The sequence below is a fragment of the Meriones unguiculatus genome, chromosome 19 (assembly GCF_030254825.1).
Source record: "Meriones unguiculatus strain TT.TT164.6M chromosome 19, Bangor_MerUng_6.1, whole genome shotgun sequence".
NCBI lineage: Eukaryota > Metazoa > Chordata > Mammalia > Rodentia > Muridae > Meriones > Meriones unguiculatus.
Genome location: NC_083366.1, coordinates 28690202 through 28711039, shown reverse-complemented (window position 1 = coordinate 28711039; position 20838 = coordinate 28690202). Strand labels below are relative to the sequence as shown.

Here is a 20838-nt window from a genome sequence, read left to right as displayed (position 1 = left end):
GTGTCATAACACAGTTTACACAGCTTCCTCACTGGCTTGAACATATTAACTGGAACTCTTCAGAGCCAGGAATTTATTTAAAGCATTTTTGAGTTATTCCAGATACCATGATGATAAAGGACTAAGTCTTAGACAAGTCCCTTCAGCAGGCACATATGGAAACCCAAAGTACCTCCACTGGACATAGAGCTAAGACACCTTTTTTTGGGGGGCGGGGGCACAGTTGCATATAGTACAAGCTAGCTTTGAACTTTTGACATAGCCAAGAATGACCTTGAGCTTCTGCTCCTCCTGCTTCTATCCCATGAGTGTCTGGATTGTAAGTATGCACCAATATGCCAAGATTAAGGGCATTTTATAATGAACACTGGGGTAGGAAACAAGAAGTTGGGTATACTGAAGGCATAATAGCTATCAAGGATTGATGGAGCATACGGGTAGGGAGGCTTTGCACAGAAATGCAGATTCAAGGAGAAATACCTTTGTCCCCAGGTTCCTTGAAGTCCTGTAGACGTTTAAGTCACCATTCTAGTTTACCATCAGGAATGTCAAAATCGCTCTTTGGCTTGGCTAGAGCTATCGTCTATGCTCTACCTCTCATCACTAAAATTGGGGTATTTTCCCTTCACAGCAACAGTAGGTAAGAGGTTAAGGGAGGGAGTCAACATCTTGATACTCACATTTGATTACATGAATTCAGAAAATCCTGCATGTGGTGGGGCTGGGATCTTCCCGAAAGTAATCTGTGTTGTAGACATGAACACTCTTTGAGGGTGGGCAGAGACTGGAAACCGAAGAACTGCGGCTTCTCTCATTGCTCGTGGCCTGGTCTTGAGTGCGGGGTTGCTTCATCCTGCATCCTCAGCAACAGTGTTTGTGAGGAGTAGTATTTAAGTGTCTGTTGACTGAACACCCAAATGAGACAGAACTTAACTAAACATTTTGATTCCTTATTCCTTTCAGTTTACACAACTTTACCACTCCGTGGGTCATGCGATGAACTCCCTGGGAGACAGCTAGATGGGTACACTTCTCTTACACATAGTGGGATGTGAAGGTGAACGAACAATGTATTCTCTCCTGTCCTAGCCATGTAGCCAGGCTTCCCGGGGTGTGTTATCTACATGCTTTCCCACTCTTAAGACTGTCTCTGGGGTGAAGCCTGATGGAACAGGTACCATCCAACAAGTTCACACAAAGCGTTCACCATTGGGTCTTGAAAAGCCCGATCTCAGTGAAAATGACCTACCCATTGTCTGGCAGAGGTCAGATACAAGGTCATTTAGTCTTATTTCAAGGGAATGAGCCAAGTGGAGTGTACTGTGGGGAACAGAGTCAGGATATGACACAAATTCTTTCAACCCAGTCAGGTGACCTGGCCTTGCCCATAATGGAAAGATATCACTGTTGCAAAATGATGGCCCACACAGACATTAGAGCCAAACAAAACTGTTTGCTAAGAGGGGAAAAAAAAAAAACTGGTTGTATGCTGCCTGGTTTTGTTTACATAATCAACATAAAAAGATAAAAAAAAAAAACAGTGAGAGTCAGTTACTGAGTAGACTTACTAGCCTTGATCTGGATGTGCCTTTGCCCAGGGAAAGGAGAATGTGACATCTCCAGAGGTTCTAATGCTGTAAAGTTAAGCCAAGGACTATGAAAAATGTCAAAAAGGATTCTACCAAGACATTCTAGCATAAGGTAGAAAACAACATTTCATATATGGGAAGGATCAGGAATCAAGAGGTCTACCTACAGATGAAGCAAGTTACAGTGAACATCATGTGGTAGCTGAGGAATGCTGCATTCGTGCCAGAAGTTTCCCCGTAGACCTTCACCCCATATTTCCATGTAGATAGACCGTTGGACCTCAGCACACTGAGATGTCACAGGGGAATCCTAGGACAGAACAACTGACTAGTAACCAAGGTACTACAGAACATGTCCCGTGACTGTAGCTTTGCCCTAGAGGGCAGAGTGTGCAGCATACACACATACGTAAGTATACATGAGTGCATATGTTGGATCTGAAGCGGCCTCTATTAAGTACAGTTCTCATGGTTACCTGTTTTCTACTTGACCAGTAGTTACCAGCGTTGCCATCTGAGAAACCTGGGTCTCGGTGGAAGTACCTTTTTTTTTTTTTTTTTTAACAAGATTCTGTTTCACCTTGGCACTGCCAGACAGGTCTTATAACTTTTGCCTATTCAAGGTAACATGAGCATTTGTCATTCCAGATACCACATGGGCATGGGCAGAAGCGAGTAGAATTCCAATACAAAGGCTTTAGGCTAACCTAACAGAGGCACATCAGTTCTGATCCTGTAAACAAGCTCTGGCTTCTGTGTGGAAGCCAAATGTCTCATTTAGCTGTCATTTTTCATGAGGTAGCAATCTTGATATGTGTACACAGGGTCTCTCTCCTTGACCTGGAACTCAAATGTTAGGCTAGCCAGTGAACCCCAGAGTCCTTCTTCTTCCCCAGTGCGAGGCTTAGAAGCATATGTCACCATGCCCATCTTCTCATTACCGTTTGTGTGCATGATGTGTATAGGGAGTGTACCATGGTGTGACGTAGAGGTCAGAGAACAACGTGGTAGAGTTGGTTCTCTCCTTCTACTCATGTGTAACTTCCAGGGATCAAACTCAGGTTGCCAGGCTATGTGGCAACTGTTTACCCAGCTAAGCAATCTCCCTAGCCTCATGTTGACCTTTACCATCACCAGGCTAAAGATCAGGTAACTAATCAAGGCTTTCCCAGGACAAAACTGTTAAAACTAGGATCTTGAGCAAAAGATAGAACCTTTGGTTATTAAATAAACAATGACAGTTTGAATTTGAAAAGAACAGGCAACCAGTGGCCTGTCCAGACATGCAAAATTCCCCTGTGACACAGCAAATAGAAGGGTTCACACACAGGTCATGAGCTTACTCTCTGCCCCAAAGAGTTACCAATAATCTGTACACTTGCAGCAAACTGTGAACAAATATATTCAGATATATTTAAAAGAATAAAAAAAACATTTCACAAAACATTTGTTGCCATAGGAACTGCTGTCAACTAGAAATGCCTACATCAAGATTTACACATCATTCAAAGCAGGATCATCTGTACTAAGTTATGCAACAAGTCATGTAAACAGAGTCAGATACATTTCCCAGCAGGAGTCACCTCCTTCCTGACATGGAAGTGGTCTGTCCCAGACATTTTTTTTTCCAGGGTGCCAATTAAGAAACTGCTATTTTCAGAGCAACAAAAATAAAAGCTTTTATTTGTTCATTTGAATATAAAACAGGCGTTATCACAGATGTACAAAGCGTACTGGTGGTTGAACATACAAGAAGGTTGCTGTCCTTTGCACATAAAAATTTTGTTTGAAACTGTGATTGGTTGAGTACATGAGTTTTCTCTAACCAGTCACCACACTCTGAAATAACGCTGCTAACATTCAACTGATAAAGGGACCGTCCCCTTGGGTAAAGTGTCAAGCAGGGTTAAATATATATAATAAACAAGCACCATGAGGAATCTGCTCCTGTTTGATTAGGTCTGTGTCTCAATGTTCATTGTGTACCCTCTTTTTGTGCAAGTTGATTACACGGTTTTGGCTGACTCCAAAAGCACATGGTCACAAGACAAACATTTTTTAAAAAACATTCTCATGAATGATTTATCTACAGTACGATTTCTAATACACAACGATCCTTCTTTATTGCTGAAACTGGTGGTACTTAAGTGTCTCCTTTCCTTTTTCTTGCACAACTAAGCTTCCAACCCAGTCCACCAACTCTTAAGCCTAAAGTCTAATGTCACAGGTGACAGGATGCAGAAGAGACCTGCTGTGAACGGCTTTTGCAACTGTACTGCAGCCTTCGCCCTCCTTGGGTGTGAAGTTGATATGGTGAAAAGTTAAGAGTATGTTTTGAGTGACATCTAAATTTGCTTTGCTTTCTCACATCAGCCAGATGGAAGATTTCCTGCATACTGCAATGATGTTTACCAATCAGTACCTATCTGAATGTTAAACCAAGTTCCTTTCAAGAGAGAGAAAGTGCGAGAGAGAGAGAGAGAGAGAGAGCCTGTGTATATGTATGTATGAGGGTGTATATATATGTGTCAAGAAAATGTTTGTATGTGCCATGGATTTTCCCCCTTGGGAAGCTGCAGACTATAGGAATGTGTATTTGAAACACATATAAATACATAGCAATGAACAAACAACATTTGAAAAATTAAATGATTTATGGCGATGGAAGAATGCTTTACATATGCAATTTAAAAATGTGCCACTTAAATTAAAAACAAAACAGACAAAAACAATCAGCCTTAGACCTCAGAAGTCAAACAAAACTCTCTTTTAGCAAAGGGCTGCATGTAACTAAGGCAGACAAAGTTCTTGCCCATAATGCAATCAAGAATCTCACTTTTGCCTTGCAACAATTATAGCTGGGCTTATCTAGAACTGGGAGCCACTGAAGGAACATACTGTGGCAATTATGAAACAACCCCTTCTTGTATGGCTGCTGCCTTCTCCTTGGTCTGACGCAGATCAAGTGGACAAGCTGTGCACATGAAAAGGTAGGCACACCTCACCAGGCATCAGTTCCCTAGCAGCTAGTATAAGAATGACACGGACACAACTCCTTGATGTTTTAAGTTCCTAGAATGGTGGCTGCTTAGGGCCAAGCTAGGAAGCTCTCAAAACTAGAGGCCAGAGTTGGCTGGGTTAACAGTCAAGAAGACATCACACGTAGCTTTTCCCTCAAAGCTGTTCTGCACATTCATTCACTCACAGCAGCCACCGGAAGGGGTAAATGGGTGACACCTGGTGCAAAGACCACAGGGTATCTTCTTTTCATACCAAGGAACAACCAAAAAGAATTATAAAAAGTGATACAAAAAACGCTAAAATAAAATAAAATTGACATTATGCAATGAATTCTTGCAGCTGAGAAAACAGTGCTATTTGCCAACCTGGAGCCCCTCAATGTCATTGGCACATGCTGGCACGAAAGCATTCACTGCTGTCTTCACAGCAAAGGAAAAAATAGTGCACATTAGCATTAAATCCCTTCACCATCTCAGAGACGGTGGTGACTCCACTTGCTGGCCTCTGGCCTAACACAGGGTTACTGGCGATCTGCGATTGCTCGGAAACAGCCAAGTGTGTGTGAATACGGTGGAGGGCGCACCATGCAAGTGACAAGTTCTGCATTTAATCTTTAAAATCTCCTCTGTTCATTAGTGAATTTATATTTCATATATATATATTTGTTGTGATACTATCCACGCAAGATAATACAACACTTTTTTATATTAGCAAACATTACAAGACTTTAATATTCTTGAATGTTTTTTTTCTCTTTTATACTTCTAAAGAGATCAAAATAAATTAAACATTTTGTACATAATTACATATCGAGGAAGTTAACTTATTTTATCTTTTTAGTTTAGTACAAAGATATCTGCAAGATAGTTGCCGAAATACCTTATTTATAATCACTTCTCGTTCTATGTTAACTTCAAAGGCCATAAACTGGCCTCTGTTTCTTCTGCATGTCTCTGACAAAGAAAGCTGCTAAAATCTAATTGGAAGGTGCTACCTGGAAGGTTCTCGTACCTCAATAAACTCTCCTAGAAGGGTGAGATCTAGTGATGGCTTAAATTAGATCCATGTCATTAAGATTTCATGACACATTAAAACAGAGAAAACAATTCTTTGTCACACTACATAAATTGTTTAAAAGAACCCATTTGGAGGGTAGAATTTTTTTTTAATCGCTATTTCGGCTTAACAAAATACCACATTTACCAAGAGAGCACTTATTATCCAATAATTAAAAAAAAGAAAGAAAAAAAAGAGAAAGTTTTTAAAATGAGCTTTTCCAGCAAACTGAAGGCAGTGATCCAAAGTCCTTCTGAGCAAAATCCAGAATAAATTCACATTTCATCTCCATGCCAGGGTGACTGCTCCTAGAAGTCCTACCCCCAACCCCACCGCATCAGGCTCCTCCTTCGAATGTGGCCCAAGTGTCTGCATGTCTCTGTGGACACTGGAGGAAAAAAATAAAAACAAAAACAAAAAACTGGTCACATCCGTAGAAAAGTCTGTGGAAGCCAAAGTGATGAGACTACATGTTATAGGCCACGTAGATGGGATCCAGCTGGTCTGCCAAGAACCCGTCTCGCAGGTGCATTCGTTGTTTCTCTCCCCGGGAGTTGATGGGGATAACACCGATGTCCACCACGACCACCACTCCTACAATCAGGTAATGCTCTTCCAGGACCACATTGGTTACCAAGGGAACCAAGTCCAAGGCTTCCTGCTCTGACCCATCAAGTTCAACCACAACCACTAACAGGTTTGTCCAGGTAAAGACAGCACTAGAAGACAGAGAAGAAAACCACCATTATTGGGGGTACCTTTTTTGTGATGTTTTCTGTTTCTGTTCAGATCTTCCTGAGTGATCCCACCCATCTCCTCACAGTGGCACCTCCCTCTGAGCTGTGTCAGCATATAGCCTTCTTGCCCACAACATACTTTCTTGGATTTTCTCCTGGCCTTCTCTCATGGTAGCACCTGTTTGTTACATGGTATTTTATGGATTCTGCTTCTTATGGCACAGGGTCACTTCTGCCCTAGGGGTGGGGGCCTGGATTCCAGTTCTGCTGCATTGTGGCTGCCTGGACTGTGGTTTCCCCACCATTTCATTAGCCCTCCAATGTAGCTTATCATCATCTCTTTCAAGGTTCCTAGCTCTGTTGCTGCAGGGGTTTGAGTAGCAACAGGAAGTACCCTCAGCCCATCCTTCCCATTTTCTGGCCATAAAAGTGCTGAGATGTTTCAGATTGTTTTGATATAACTCTGCCATTGCCAGATAGCTCAGATGTGCCTGAGCTGGCCCCAGACATTAAGACACATGTAGGGTACAGCCATTAGGCTTATTTCCAGTCATATAGTATGATAAGGTGACATCTGAGCATGATTAGCAGTTCTCTCTCAGAGAAATGAGTTTGGAGATGACAGTAACACAGAAGCAACTAATTCATACAGGTGTTTATTTGGTTTATTGGAGCGGTCTCTCGAGGACTTAGTCTGCTTAATTACTGGGAGCATAAATCCAGTGCCGCACCATTTAAAACTCCATTAACCTTGTGACATTGGCTTTTAGGACTGGTTAAAGATTCTGGGATTCACAAGCACTGGCATGCAGGCCTTCTTGGCTCCAGGAACCAGAGTGCTAAAGGGTAGAAGGAACTACATGAATAAACCAGCAGGTTCCAGGCAAGAAGGGGGCACATGAAGAAGGGCACCAGATATAGAGTCAGGTACAGCAGCTCTCTCCTGCCTGTCTAACAATTTTCATCCTAGCTTGAGATGAAATTTATTTAGAGGCACTATTTTTTTTCCGCAAGCATGAGACTAAGTCTACTAGAAAATAGTGCAAATTTTATTCAGTATCATCAATACACATGAATTATGCTGAAAGAGAATTGCAGAGAGCATTAAGGAGGGTATTACCTTGGGAATCCTGCACCCCTCAGAGAACAGGTTTGAAAATAATTTCCAAAATGAGCTGACATTTCATTCCCAGTGTCCATGTGACCCTGAAATATTGGTTTGCATGGCCTCCACACTACATTCTTATGTCTGTGATATCAATGATCACATACATGGCCTAGACCCTTTGGGTTGAAAAGTACTATGGCATCTGAAATATATGCCACTGTCCTGAATTACTACCAGGCACAGCTCAGGCATCCACAGTGTGTGGAAGGTGAGCTTCGCTGTCACCTCAGGGTTTCCTAGGAAGAGGGATGGAGACAGGAGGCCTTCCAACCATCACAGCTTTCTCAGGGGCTGTGTCAACACAACAATTCCCTTGATGAAAAATGAATTTGGTTGCTGTGGTGGTTTGAATAAAAAAGGCCCCCATAAGCCCACAGGAGTGCACTATTAGGAGGTGTGAACTTGTTGGAGTAGTGGCTTTGTTGGAAGAAGTGCGTCACTGGGCAGGGGGACTTTGGAGTTTTATTATTTTTAATAAATCAATTATTTTAAGACTGGAGTTTCAGAAGCTCAAGCCAGGCTTAGTGGCTCACTGTCCTGTTGTCTAGATCTACATGTAGAATTCTCAGCTACCTCTCTAGCACCATGTCTATCTGTGTGCAGCTATATTTCCTGCCATGACAATAATGGATTAAGCCTCTGAACTATAAGCCAGTGCCAATTAAATGTTTTCCTTTATATGAGTTGCTGTGGTCATGGTGCCTCTTCTCAGGAATAAGACTTCAACTAAGACAGTTGGCTTGAATTTGGCAACATGGAGATGGTTTTGTCTTTGACATGGGTTTCTCAGTGGCAGGTGACCTAGAGAACATGATGGGATGGTGAGGAGGAAAACATGGAGAAAACTAAAAGAGGACCAGCAGGAGCAGGGGAGGAAGTCTGTGACCGAACAGTTCCCAAATCCTGAGTCCATCGCAATCAAATCCCCTGACTCATCAATTCCCTCCCTCCTGGACTTTAACAAAACAGGTTAATTGGAAGCCCTGCCTGACAATGTCAGGGTCACACTCAGCTCAGGAGCCTCACAGTAGGTAATCATAGTGATACTTAGGATAAAAACCCAGAGGGAGGCCCCTCAGCATACATCTTGAGGGAGATTATAAAGGTAATTAAACTCAGGCTGCAGTTGAAATTTATAGTCACATAGATACAAAATGAGCTTGGCCCTGGGCCTGTCTGTATCTTGAGTGTCAAGAGTTTTTACTGTCTTTGCATTTCTGTCAACTATCCACAATAAGGAGGAAACTCTGACAATTGGAGGCTTTTGTTTTGTTTTGTTTTGGGGTGCTGAGCATAGAACTCACAGCTTTGAGCATGCCAGACAAGTACTCTGATATAAGTTCTGGAGGCCTGTGTTAGTAAGGACCTAAGGCAATATGACCACAGAACCTGTATATGCAAACAGGATCTCAGGTACTTTGCAAGAGCTCAACAATGAGATTCAGGACTGTTGCAACTCCTTCTCCAGCATGTAGGAGATACTGATTCAAAGCCCAGCACTACAAAAGTAAATAAATAAATAAATAAATAAATAAATGTACCTGCCCTATTCAGATTCAATAAATAGCAATAAGTGTGAGGCTATGTTTGGAAGTCCATTAGAAACATGAACAATCTCAGAACTAAGTTCTGAAAAGTACTCAAAGCTATTCCTGTGTGTGCTTCCTTTACTGGTTATTGCCTAAGATTGAGACTGATCACATCAAGTTCTCTGCCAGGAGGGGGCATAGTGCCCTTAGTGAGTAAACACCCTGCCTATCAACTGAGTAAACAAACCTCCACTAAAAAAAAAACCATGGAATCACTTTTCATTTTTTTTTCATTGTTGAGGTGTTTTGTTTTTAATTAATTTATTACTTATTCACTTGACATCCCAATCATAGCCCCTGACCTCTTTTCCTCCTGATCCCACCTTTCCTTCCTATTCTTCTATCCCTCTCCCACTCAGAATAGGGATCCCCTACCCACCCATCCCAGCACATCAAGTAGCATCAGGACTGAGCATATCTTCTTCCTTGGTGGCCTGGCAAGGCAGCCCAGCCAGGCAGAAGTGATCTAAAAGCATGCAAAGGAATTGCTGTTAAGAGAGAGCCCCCACACCACTTGGGATCTTGAGGCCAGAGTCATCCTGTGTTTTAGATGACTACCCAATACAAAGTGTGTGATGATCAGAGCATCATGGGAAGAAGCCTGTGTGGTCAGAGAAGATCACACTGACGATACAGCTAATATGAGCTAGCAACAGGAGACTTACAGAGCTCAGACATGCTAGAAGACTTTGGTTTTCTGAAATCCACTTTCTCAGACAAATAGGAATAGTGCTACCTCAAGACCCAGCTATACCACTCCTAGGCATACATCCAAACATGCTCAAGTATACAACAAGGACATTTTCTCAACCATGTTTGTAGCAGCTTTATTTGTAATAGCCAGAAGCTGGAAACAGCCCAGATGCCCCTCAACTGAGGAACAGATACAGAAACTGTGGTACATTTACACAGTGGAATACTACTCAGCAATTAAAAACAAAGAAATCACGAAAATTGCAGGCAAATGGTGGGATCTATAATAGATCATCCTGAGTGAGGTAACCCAGAAGCAGAAAGATACATTTTTCATTTCTAAACACAGCATGAAGAGGCTAAGTAAGTCTGTAGCTACCGTTAGCAGAGACTGATGAATTGCTCCAGCCTCCTTGCTTTCCCTAAATGAAGGGAGCAGAAGTGAGCTCATGAAGCTCAGGGAGCAGTGGAGACCTTCTGCTTGTAAATGGCACTGTATAAACACATTGACTGGGCTCAGGTGGAGGACAGAGATGCTTGCCTCTGAGAAGGATAAAAATTTGCATCCCAATTCCCATCAAAATGCCAACACATTTTTTTTACAGACATTGAAAGAACAATTTTCAATATCATACAGTAAAACAAAAAGCCCAGAATTGCTAAAACAATCCTGTACAATAAAAGAGTTTTTTGGAAAAAAGAATCTTCTGGAGGTATCTCCATCCCTGATCTCAAGCTGTACTATAGAGCAATAGTAATAAAAACGGCATGGTACTGGCATAGAAACAGACTGGTAGATCAATGGAATTGAATCGAAGACTCAGAAATAAGCCCACACACGTATAGAAACTTAATTTTTGACAAAGAAGCCAAAACCATACAATAGAAAAAAGACAGCATCTTCAATAAATGGTGCTGGTCTAACTGGATGTCTACATGTAGAAAAATGCAAATAGACTCATACTTATCACCCTGCACAAAAATAAAGTCCAACTGGATCAAAGACCTCAATATAAAACCAGAAATACTAAATCTGTTAGAAGAAAATTTGGGGAAAAGCCTTGACCTCATTGGCACAGGAGACAACTTCCTGAACAGAACACCAGCAGCACAGGCTCTAAGAGCAACAATCAATAAATGGGACCTCATGAAACTGAAAAGCTTCTGTAAAGCAAAGAACACTGTTGTCAGAACAAAATGACAGCCTGCAGACTGGGAAAAGATCTTCACCAACCCTACATCTGAGAGAGGGCTAATATCCAGAATATACAAAGAACTCAAGAAGTTAAACACCACCAAACCAAGTAATCCAATTAAAAAAATGGGGTGGAGCTAAATAGATAATTATCAATGGAGGAATACTGAATGGCAGAGAAATGTCCTCAGTCATCAGAGAAATGCAAATCAAAACAACCATGAGATTACATTTCACATCCATCAGAATGGCTAAGATAAAAAACTCAAGGGATGATGCATGCTGGAGAGGATGTGGAGAAAGAGGAATCCTCTTCCATTGCTGGTGGAAAGGTAACCTTGTACAATCACTTTGGAAATCAATCTGGTGCTTTCTCAGACAATTAAGAATAGTGCTACCTCAAGATCCAGCCATACCACTCCTGGGCATATATCCAAAAGATGCTAAACCATACAACAAGAACATTTGCTTAACTACGTTCATAGCAGCTTTATTTGTAATAGCAGAATCTGGAAACAACCTAGATGTTCCTCATCTGAAGAATGAACACAGAAATTCTGGTACATCTACAAAATGGAACACTACTCAGTAATTAAAAAACAAGGAAATCATGAAATTTGCAGTGAAATGGTAGGAACTAGGAAAGATCATCCCGAGTGAGGTAACCTAGAAGCAGAAGGACACATGGTATATACTCACTTTTAAGTAGATATTAACTATAAAATATAGAATAAACATAATAAAATCTATAGTCCTATAGAAGCTAAACAAACAAAGAGGATGCGAGGGAAGAGGCTGAAATCTCACTCAGAAGGGCAAACATGATAGACATTGGAAGTAGGAGAAGAGAAGGAACAGGACAGGAGCCCTCCACAAGGGGCCTCTGAAAGACTCTGCCCATAATGGTATGGAAGGAGATACTGAGACTCATAGTCAAACTTTGGGCAGAGTGCAGAAAACCTTATGGAAGAAGAGGGAGTAGAAACATCTGGAGGGGACAATAACTCTACAAGGAGACCAACAGAGCCAAAAAATCTGGGCACAGGGGCCCCTGCAGAGACCGATACCTCCAACCAAGGACCATGCATGGAGAGGACCTAGAACCACTGCTCAGAGGAAGCCCATGGGCTGCTCAATTTCCAAGTGGGTTCCCTAGTAAGGGGGTCAGGGGCTGCCTCAGACATGAACTCAGTGGCTGGCTCTTTGATCACCTCCCCCTGAGGGGGTGCAGCCTTGCCAGGCCACAGAGGAATACAATGCAGCCAGTCCTGATGAGACTTGATAGGCTAGGATCAGATAGAAGGGCAGGTGGTCCTCCCCTATCAGGGGGCTAGGGAAAGGGTATAGGGGGAGAAGAGGGAAGGTGAGTGGGATTGGGAGGAAATGGAGGGGGCTACAGCTAGGATACAAAGTGAATAAATTATAATAAAAAATTAAAAAAAAGAAATTGCATCCCCATCCTTGGGCCCCTATTACAGGAACTTGTGGCTTGGGCTTTGGTATAACTGAAGCATTTCTTACCTGACACACATAACTAGTGAGGCCCAGCCAAAACAATGCCTCTCTTCACGTACTTTTTCCATGGAAGTATAATACTTCTTATTAGGTGAAGGCATTTTTTTTTCTCTTTTTGGTGTTGTAGTTTTAATTTGTGAAAACATGATACAGAGGAGTAAAATAAACTTCACATCAACATAATTGCAGGAAATACCAAAATAACAACTTGGCCTCCTGGAAACACTCAGGCCAAAACTCTGGTTTCCAGTCACCTGAGGTACCCTAACATAGTACGTTCTTCCTTGTATTGTCCTTAGCCCCGAGGAAGGCTTTTCTGGAAGACACTCGATCCTGTCCAGTGCCATGTCTTATGGAAGCTCCTCCATATCCTGTGATCAATAACTACTCTCCTGACTCCAGAACAGACAATGACCTCCCATCCTCTTACCATTCTGTGACGCTTTTGTGGGCTCTGATGACTGAAGTCTCAATGTCTATCGGGTGGTATCTCATGCCTCGCAGTTCCATGGCTTCATCCAGTGCCCCCACCACATAGAGGGCATCATGGCGTTCTGTTGGAGAAGAAACCAAGTACCAATCAAATCCTTTGTTTTATTGTTCTGTTTTCTCCAGAGCAAGGAAAGGAGATACAGGTCTATCTAAGAGTGGCTGGCTCCTTTCTTCTGGGGAGTGTCGCCTGCTGCAGGCTCAGGCATTCTTTTTATCTTCCCAGAGGATGGATGTCCAGCCACTAGGTTCTCATCTTTTTATTTTGTTTTTCTTCTTAGATATTTGTATGTATGTGTGCGTGTGGAGGCCACAGGTCAATGTCAAGTATTTTCCTCCATCACTCTCCACATCATTTTATGAGACAGGATCTTCCACTGAACCTGGAGCTCAGTAATTTAGTAATTCAGCAAGGATGGCTAGCTAGCAAGCCCCAGGGATCCCAAAAGGCCATATCTGGCTTTTCTTAGACATTTGTATGAATGTGTATTAATTATACAAAATAGCAAGTTACATTATTATGCTTTCATAGAGGTATACAACATGCTTCTCTACCACTACCCTTTTACCCCTCTTCACTTTTTATCCTATTCTGCCTAATTTCTGAATCTGTCAGTCTTCTTTTGGACCAGCTTCTAACATCAGACATAAGATCACATCTTCATCAGTGACTAAGGGTCTTAGCAAGTGATCAAGGGAGTTATCACTAGTCATCACTTCAAAGACTGGGCTCTGTGGGGTGTAACTCACTTGCAAGTCCCTCAAGGCTTCACCTGTTCAAAGGCACAAAGGTTACATCTCAGCGAAAATGAGCCGGATTCCCTCAGCTCAGTTACTGGAGTTTTTCAGTGCATTCATCTCACGTGTAAATGGGAAGGAAAGCATAGTCTATGACCATGTTCATGAATGAAGATTTCTTTAGTCCAGGTAGCCAGGACATTTGTGTATGTTTGTATGAGCACATGTACACATGCAAATGCCTATGACTATGGAGAGGAGAGGTGAGCATCAGGTGGCTTCTTCAACTGATCTCCATCTTCCAACCGGACGCAGGATCTCTTACTTAAACACAACACTAATAAGATTTCTCCAAAGTTCCCTGTCTGACTTCTGTGAGCTGGGATTTCAGGCATGCTAACATGCCTACCAAACATTTGTTAGTTCTGGAGATTAAATTCTGGTTTTCATCTGTTGAGTCATTTCCCCAGGCCCCACAAGACTTTTATCATGTAAGAAAATCTTATAATAGTGAAAGTGTGGTCAGCCCTATCTTTGCTTAAAAATAGGAACTCTATTCTTAATTTTTAACCTAAAATTTAATGTAATAAGTGTGTCAGGAGAAATTTGAAATGACTACCATAAAGTAACAGCACATAAACCTTTCCTAATCTAAGCAGACAAGCAAGATGGAGACCTCTACTTACTTGCTTCTGCTTACCACAAAGCTTTGTTTCCTTGTTTGGAGTGTGAGTTCATGCCGTCATTCAAGGACCAGTGAGGTGGGGACAACAACCATACTCTACTGCCCGTTCCCAGGGTCTTAGCAGGGCAGGATTCTACAGATCTTCCTTGAGGGCTATAAACTGATACCACCTTTTACAACTGAACTCTACATCCTTGTTTAAATGAGCCTGTGACTACCCATCACGAAACTGCTATACAGGCATATTATACCCCCTAAATGCAGGACTCAGATTAGTACATTAGGTGATTTAGGAAGCCTCAAAAATTTAGAATCTTATCTGTCCAGGAGTTTGGTCTCAGCATGACTCTAAAAGCACATGGTAAAATAAGCTTCCTCTACTTTTACCTGGATTAGGGAGGTGAGAAAGGACTATGAGGATGATAACTGACAAATATTCAGGGAGGTTATTTACCTTGTGCATGTGTTTGTGGGTACCTGCTCATAGGCTATCTTCCTTCAATTGCTCTCCACTTTACTTTTTGAGACAGGGTCTCTCACTGAACCTGAAATTTGGCTAGGTTGGCTGGCCTGTGAGTGCCAGGAATCTACCGATTTTGCTTTTCTTGTCCTGGGAATACAGGTGTGTGTGGCTGCACCTGGCTTTTTACATGAGTGCTGGGGATCTGAATGCAGGTCCTAATTCTTGCATAGCAAGCACTTTACCAACTGAGCTACCTTCCCCAGCTCCTAACAATATTCGTTGTAATATATGAGCCTCAGGCATGTACTCTGCCACAGAGCCACCTCCTAAGCTTGTGAGTATGCTTTGGTATCTTGGCTTCACGAAATATCCCAGTGTGGTTCTCCACATGGAAGCACAGGAAGCTAGCAACAATGTATACTACTGCGAAACTTGGGGCAGTGTCCTAAGCAATGGGCGTGGGAAGGTCAAGTTGCTGTCTGTCAGTGCCCAGCGCCTCAGGACTACTCCTTTCCAAATGTCACAGGAGTGTTCCTGGTAGGGACAACATGTAGCCTCTGGAACTTACAAAGACACTAAGCACACTTCACCATACAGAGTGTTGGGCTCATGTTTAGCTTTGCCTTTGGTCTTGGTTCTCAGAAAGACAAAGGAAGGGTATGAACAGCTCTGTCTACTGCATTTACATTATACCTGCCTGTGTGTACACGTTCATATGTATGTAGCTGTAAAGGTACATACATATTCATCATATTCATGAGTGTGGAAGCCAGAAAACAGCTTCAGATATTTTCTTTTTTTTCCCTTGACTTTTATTTTGAGTTACATTTTATTAACTTTGTATCCCAGCTGTATCCCGCTCTCTCATTCCCTCCCAATTCTACCCTCCCTCCCTCACCTCCTCCCTGCCCCTTTCCAAGTCCACTGACAGGGGAGGACCCTTGGTTGCTATCCATCTTGTTTGTTAAGACAGGGTCTCTCATTCAACTTGGAGACAATCTGTCTAGGTTGATTGGCTCTATGAGCCCAGAGAACTAACTTCTAGCCCTAAGATCATAAGAAACACATCCTTGAGTTCTGGGGGTTAAACTTAGGTCTTCTATTTACATGGTAAACACTTTACCAACTGCACTATCTACCCAGCCCCTCCTTGGCTCTCAAGTTCAGGCTCTTTCAGATCAGTAAGGGCAAGCAGAGGTCCTGGTGGCTCTCAAACCTCAAGGCCATTTCAGTGTTGGTCAAACTCAACTTCTGTCCAATGTGTGTCATCTCCCAGCCTGGACTTACCTCCATTTGCATCTGTGAGCTCAGTTCTCCTCAGGAAGCCCAGGTAGCCTGTTCGGGCCCAGATGGTCTGGGTGTCTCCAAAACTCAATCGGGAGTTGAAATGATCAGACTGGAGAGATTCATCTCCATAAATGGTAAAATAGCCACTGGCATTGTGGGCACTGTGGACCCAGATCTGTGGACAGACGAAACATCACTGTGTATGAGCCACTCTGTGCAACCAGCCTTCTCCAGGGAAGAAAAGCTAACTGTCTCTACAACTCAGGAAATTATTTTTCACAATGGCCAAGGCTTCCTTGGTTCAGTCTGAATACAGTGCAATGGTGGTTTTTATCAAGTGTATGGGGAGGGTGAAGTGGGGATAGGGGCAGGGAAGATGGATGCCCACAGAGTTCTCTATAATAAGAGCTCTAAGATAAGCTTCACCTCCCCCTGAGGGGGAAGCAGCATTACCAGGCCACAGAAGACAATGCAGCCACTCCTGATGAGACCTAATTCACTAGGATCAGAAGGAAGGAAAGAAGACCTCCCCTATCAGTGGACTTGGGGAGGGGCATGCATGCAGATGGTAGAGGAAGGGAGGAATTGGGACGGGAGGAGAGAGGGAACCACAGTGGGGGATACAAAGTGAATGAAGTGTGATTAATAAAGAATTAAAAAATATAATTTAATACATAAAAAAACAAAAACAAAAGATAAGCTTCAGTCAAACAACCAAATAAGCCATTCACCTGCTGAAAATTTCATTAAAGCAGATTACTGGAAGATTTTAAAGTGTACAAAGTTGTATGAGTTTCCTTGTAGTTTTCCAAATGTGATTATTTCTAAGAAAACTAGGAAAATGCTCAAAACTTTGAGATTGTGATTTACATATCTTATGAAGCAGACTATGATAAGGTAACACAAAGTATGATGAAGGGGCAAAGTCAACAGAAAAGACAGACAGGTCTATGTGGGGTCTGTGGCAGAATGGTCAGGTAGAGGCTGACACAGATGCAAAGCAATAGTTGTGGATGATATAGCCAAGGAAAGGCCTTGGCTCCCACACAATTCCAAAGACATCCATACAATGCATGCAGTGATGTTGGTACATAGGGCTAGGCCCATGAACAGGGCTTTCAGATTTTACTGTTTGCAGCATAGGCATTCTGAGATTGGATATTTTGTTATTTTATTAACACTGAAATATGGCTAAGTACCTTGAAGTGAAAACCTCATCAGTACTATTTCCCACTGTATCCCAATACCCTAGAATAGTACCTGGATCCTAGCAGATAATTACTAAGCACCTGCTGAAATAGTTAAAGGTAACCTACAAATAGAAGGACAACAGCAGATGAGGTAGAGACAACTGGTTTCTGTTCACCAATATGTAATATTTCCTTGCTAAGACAATTGCAACAGATTATATTGGCTGTCAACTTGAGATGATCTAGATTTACTTTGGAGACAAGTCTCTGGGCACATGTGTGAGGGGTTTTTTGATTAAATGCAGACAGTTCTACTTAGTAAGCTCCAGACTACATAAAAAGGAGAAAGCCAGCTGAACACCATCATTCCTACCATGCTTCCTCATACAATATAACCAATTGTCTTGAGCTCCTTGAGTTCCTGACATCATGACTGACATGCTATGATGGACTATAATCTGGGACCATAAGCCAAAAATAAACTCTTCCTTATTTTGCTTTTGTCTTTTGTCATAGCCACAAGACAAGTAACTAGTACAGACAATGCCATATAATTCAGTCTTAAAAGGGGAAAATGGAAAAAAAAAAAAAAAAGGGGAAAATGGAAGCCTGCCATTTCTAACAACATGAGGGGAAGAAGTCAGGGCAAGACACATACCCCTTAATCTCAGATGTGGACTCTGAAAGATGCTCATAGAAAGCAGTGAGCCAAATAGCTGCCACTGTTGTCTGAGGGTGGACAGGGATGTTGACTGAAGGATACTAGCCTTCGTTTAGATGATGAAGGACTTCTGGGAGTTAATTAACAACAAACAGACTGTGTTTTCGGCCTGAAATTTAGCTACCCCATGGGAAATAGCAGAGAGAACAATGTCCCTGTCCCCACTAACCTTTCCCTCTTACCTGTGTTGGGGGGTTGGAAGGGAGGTATTTAATAACCCTAAACAAAGTAGGTTTGGTAAAAAATCAAGGTCAACACACCTCTCCAAGGTGGGAGTCCCCCAGCGGTCCTTTTGTTTCTGGATTGGCAATAATGATCCGGACCCCAGGAAGTATCTGTTTGAGAGAAGAGAGGAGACAATTTCTGATTGTGGCTAAAAAGGCAGACAGGCATCACACTCTCCCTTAACAAACTTGCCTCAGTGATAAGTGTCCATTTCCTTTCCAAAGACCATTTAGAGAGCATCATGGCACGAAGTTAAGTGTGTGCCATTACCATGCAATGTTCTCGTTACCAAAGCTCTACACTTGTACAGTCTGGGGCACAAGGACTTTATCTGATTGCCAATCAGATCTCAAAGCTGATAGATGCCCAGATCTGACCAATTAAAACAAAATTATGAAACAAGATCCATGTTAAATATTGTAACATTTCACACAGTCTGATGTGCAAAATTGGAAATTTGCATACACTGATTTAACAGCATGGCATATAGGGATTAAGGAAGGAGGTAGGCCAGAATTAACTTGAACTTGGGACGTTCCAGAGGGGAATTTGCAGGGATGCATGTGGACTAAAGGTAACCAATCTCCCAATGATTCTTGGTAAATGATTCATCAGAGGATTCTTTTGTGGTTGGTAGAAGTAAAAGTTTGGGTCACTCCTAGCCTAGCCTGGTTTAACCAACCTTATCAAAACATGGTGGACTTCTCTTTAAGTGAAGATCCTGACTGAAGGCAATATAGCAGAGTGATTGACTGAGGAAGGAACCCAATATTTTTCTCTGCCCTCTGCATGTGTCTGTGAACATGGGCATGTATACCACATATACATGCATAAATAAAACAAACTTAAAAATAGAACTATGTTGAATGTAGAATGAATTGGCATTTGGGGCAAATGTAAGTTTAAATATATTTTTCGTTCTCTGAAGACTGTAACAATGTGACAGACACTAAACTAATAGCTAATCGCTGGGAACCATACTTCTTTAGTATGATATCTTGATTTTTTACTAGACAACTAGGATAACAAGAATAGGATAGTTCACAACCTTTGCTTCCATTAGGTATGAACAGGTGACTAAATAGTAGTCAGTGGTATTTAAGTGTAAGACAGTATAAGAACCTTCTCAAGGTTCTGAAAGTCTTTTCTCCTTTTGAGAGCTAGAACATGGGACTAACAAATGAACTGGAATGGTCATATTAGAACCTTGGTACTCCCTGAGGACAGAGGCCATAGAGATAGGTAGCACTCAGGCTTTAGTTGCTCCAATGCAGCATAACTTTGCTATTTAAAAAAACAAAAACAAAAACAAAACAGTGTTCACAACACTGTTATTGACTTCCTGTACTCATAGCCAAACCATCCTGAAACATTGTCTTCAATTATCTTTTTTTCCAGGGTAAAACATCTTCTCTGAGAACACATTGCTTCATACTTTAAAACCCATTATTCCTTACTCACCTTTAGGCTGGGATGGGATTGACACTTTTAATACTTACTTTTCCAGACTCCATCAGAGGTAAGCTGTGAGGAGATCCCCTTTCTACCAACCGGACTCTGTAAGTGGAAACACACACCACTCAGTGGGTTTTTTGGATCACACTGTCTTTTGCCACCTTTAGTATATGGCTTGAGCTTGGCAGGCTATTAAGGTAAGTGAATTGTTAGTATTTTCTTACAGCAAAGGTAAAAATCCCAGAAAGGGCTACTGATAGCAGAGGCAATAATGCCCTGGCAAGGTCAAATGGCAAAAATACATTAGTAATGGCCACAGAAAAAGGTTATGGAGCCATATTTGCCCTATTCGCAAAACACCTGGAAAGATTCCTCTGTACTCAAAGGGGAAGGATGCGCATTAATTGGCATCCTTTTACATGATGGGTTCCTGGGCCATGAACTTTAGACCTATATAGTTGGTATAGCTCTGCTTAGGTGTAGACAATCTGCTGAGGAAGGCAGAGCCTCTGGGCTCAGTAGCCACAGCTGGCCTGCTAAACTAAGAGTGCATGAGTTGAAAGTCCTCTCTAGAAGGAAAATGGTTTTTAGTCTAAAGCATAGTTAATGTTAACTTTGTCTAGAGAGCTGCAGAAAAAAACCTTGGCTGACCACAACCTGAGCTGGCTTATTGTCCTTTCTAGAGATCTACCTTTCAGCCTCGGTGATCTTCACTACTCAATTTTCCCCTCTTACCAGTTAAATAAGGATTAGATACTGTTCACTTACCCACAAGGCAACTTTATGCATATATTTGTATATGTATGAATGTGTGTGTGTGTGTAGGGGCGGGTGGGGTGGAGGCCAGAGGTCAATACCTTCTACTTTGTTTTTGTTTGTTTGTTTGTTTTTTGAGTCAGAGAATTTCACTGGCCTGGAACTTGCTAAGTAGGCTAGGCTGGCTGGCCAGAAAGCTCCAGGGATTTACTGTTTCTGCCTTCTCAGAGCTGACAAAATAAACACTTGTCATCATGCCTGACTTT

The 20838-nt window shown here is 42.0% G+C and overlaps 1 protein-coding gene across 6 annotated transcripts in view; it reads right to left on the bottom strand.

Moving 5' to 3' along the window:
- Window positions 1-3242: 3242 nt before the first annotated feature.
- Window positions 3243-20838, bottom strand: part of Dip2c (disco interacting protein 2 homolog C) — a 408243-nt gene continuing 390647 nt past the window's right edge. For all 6 annotated transcript variants that reach the window (XM_060372683.1, XM_060372685.1, XM_060372684.1 and 3 more), the window contains 5 exons: window positions 19861-19918; window positions 18397-18471; window positions 16226-16400; window positions 12994-13117; window positions 3243-6385 (listed from right to left, as the gene is read on the bottom strand). In XM_060372683.1, coding sequence (XP_060228666.1) covers window positions 6133-6385; window positions 12994-13117; window positions 16226-16400; window positions 18397-18471; window positions 19861-19918 — 685 coding nt within the window. In that variant the 3' untranslated portion in view covers window positions 3243-6132. The remainder of the gene's footprint in view (window positions 6386-12993; window positions 13118-16225; window positions 16401-18396; window positions 18472-19860; window positions 19919-20838) is intronic.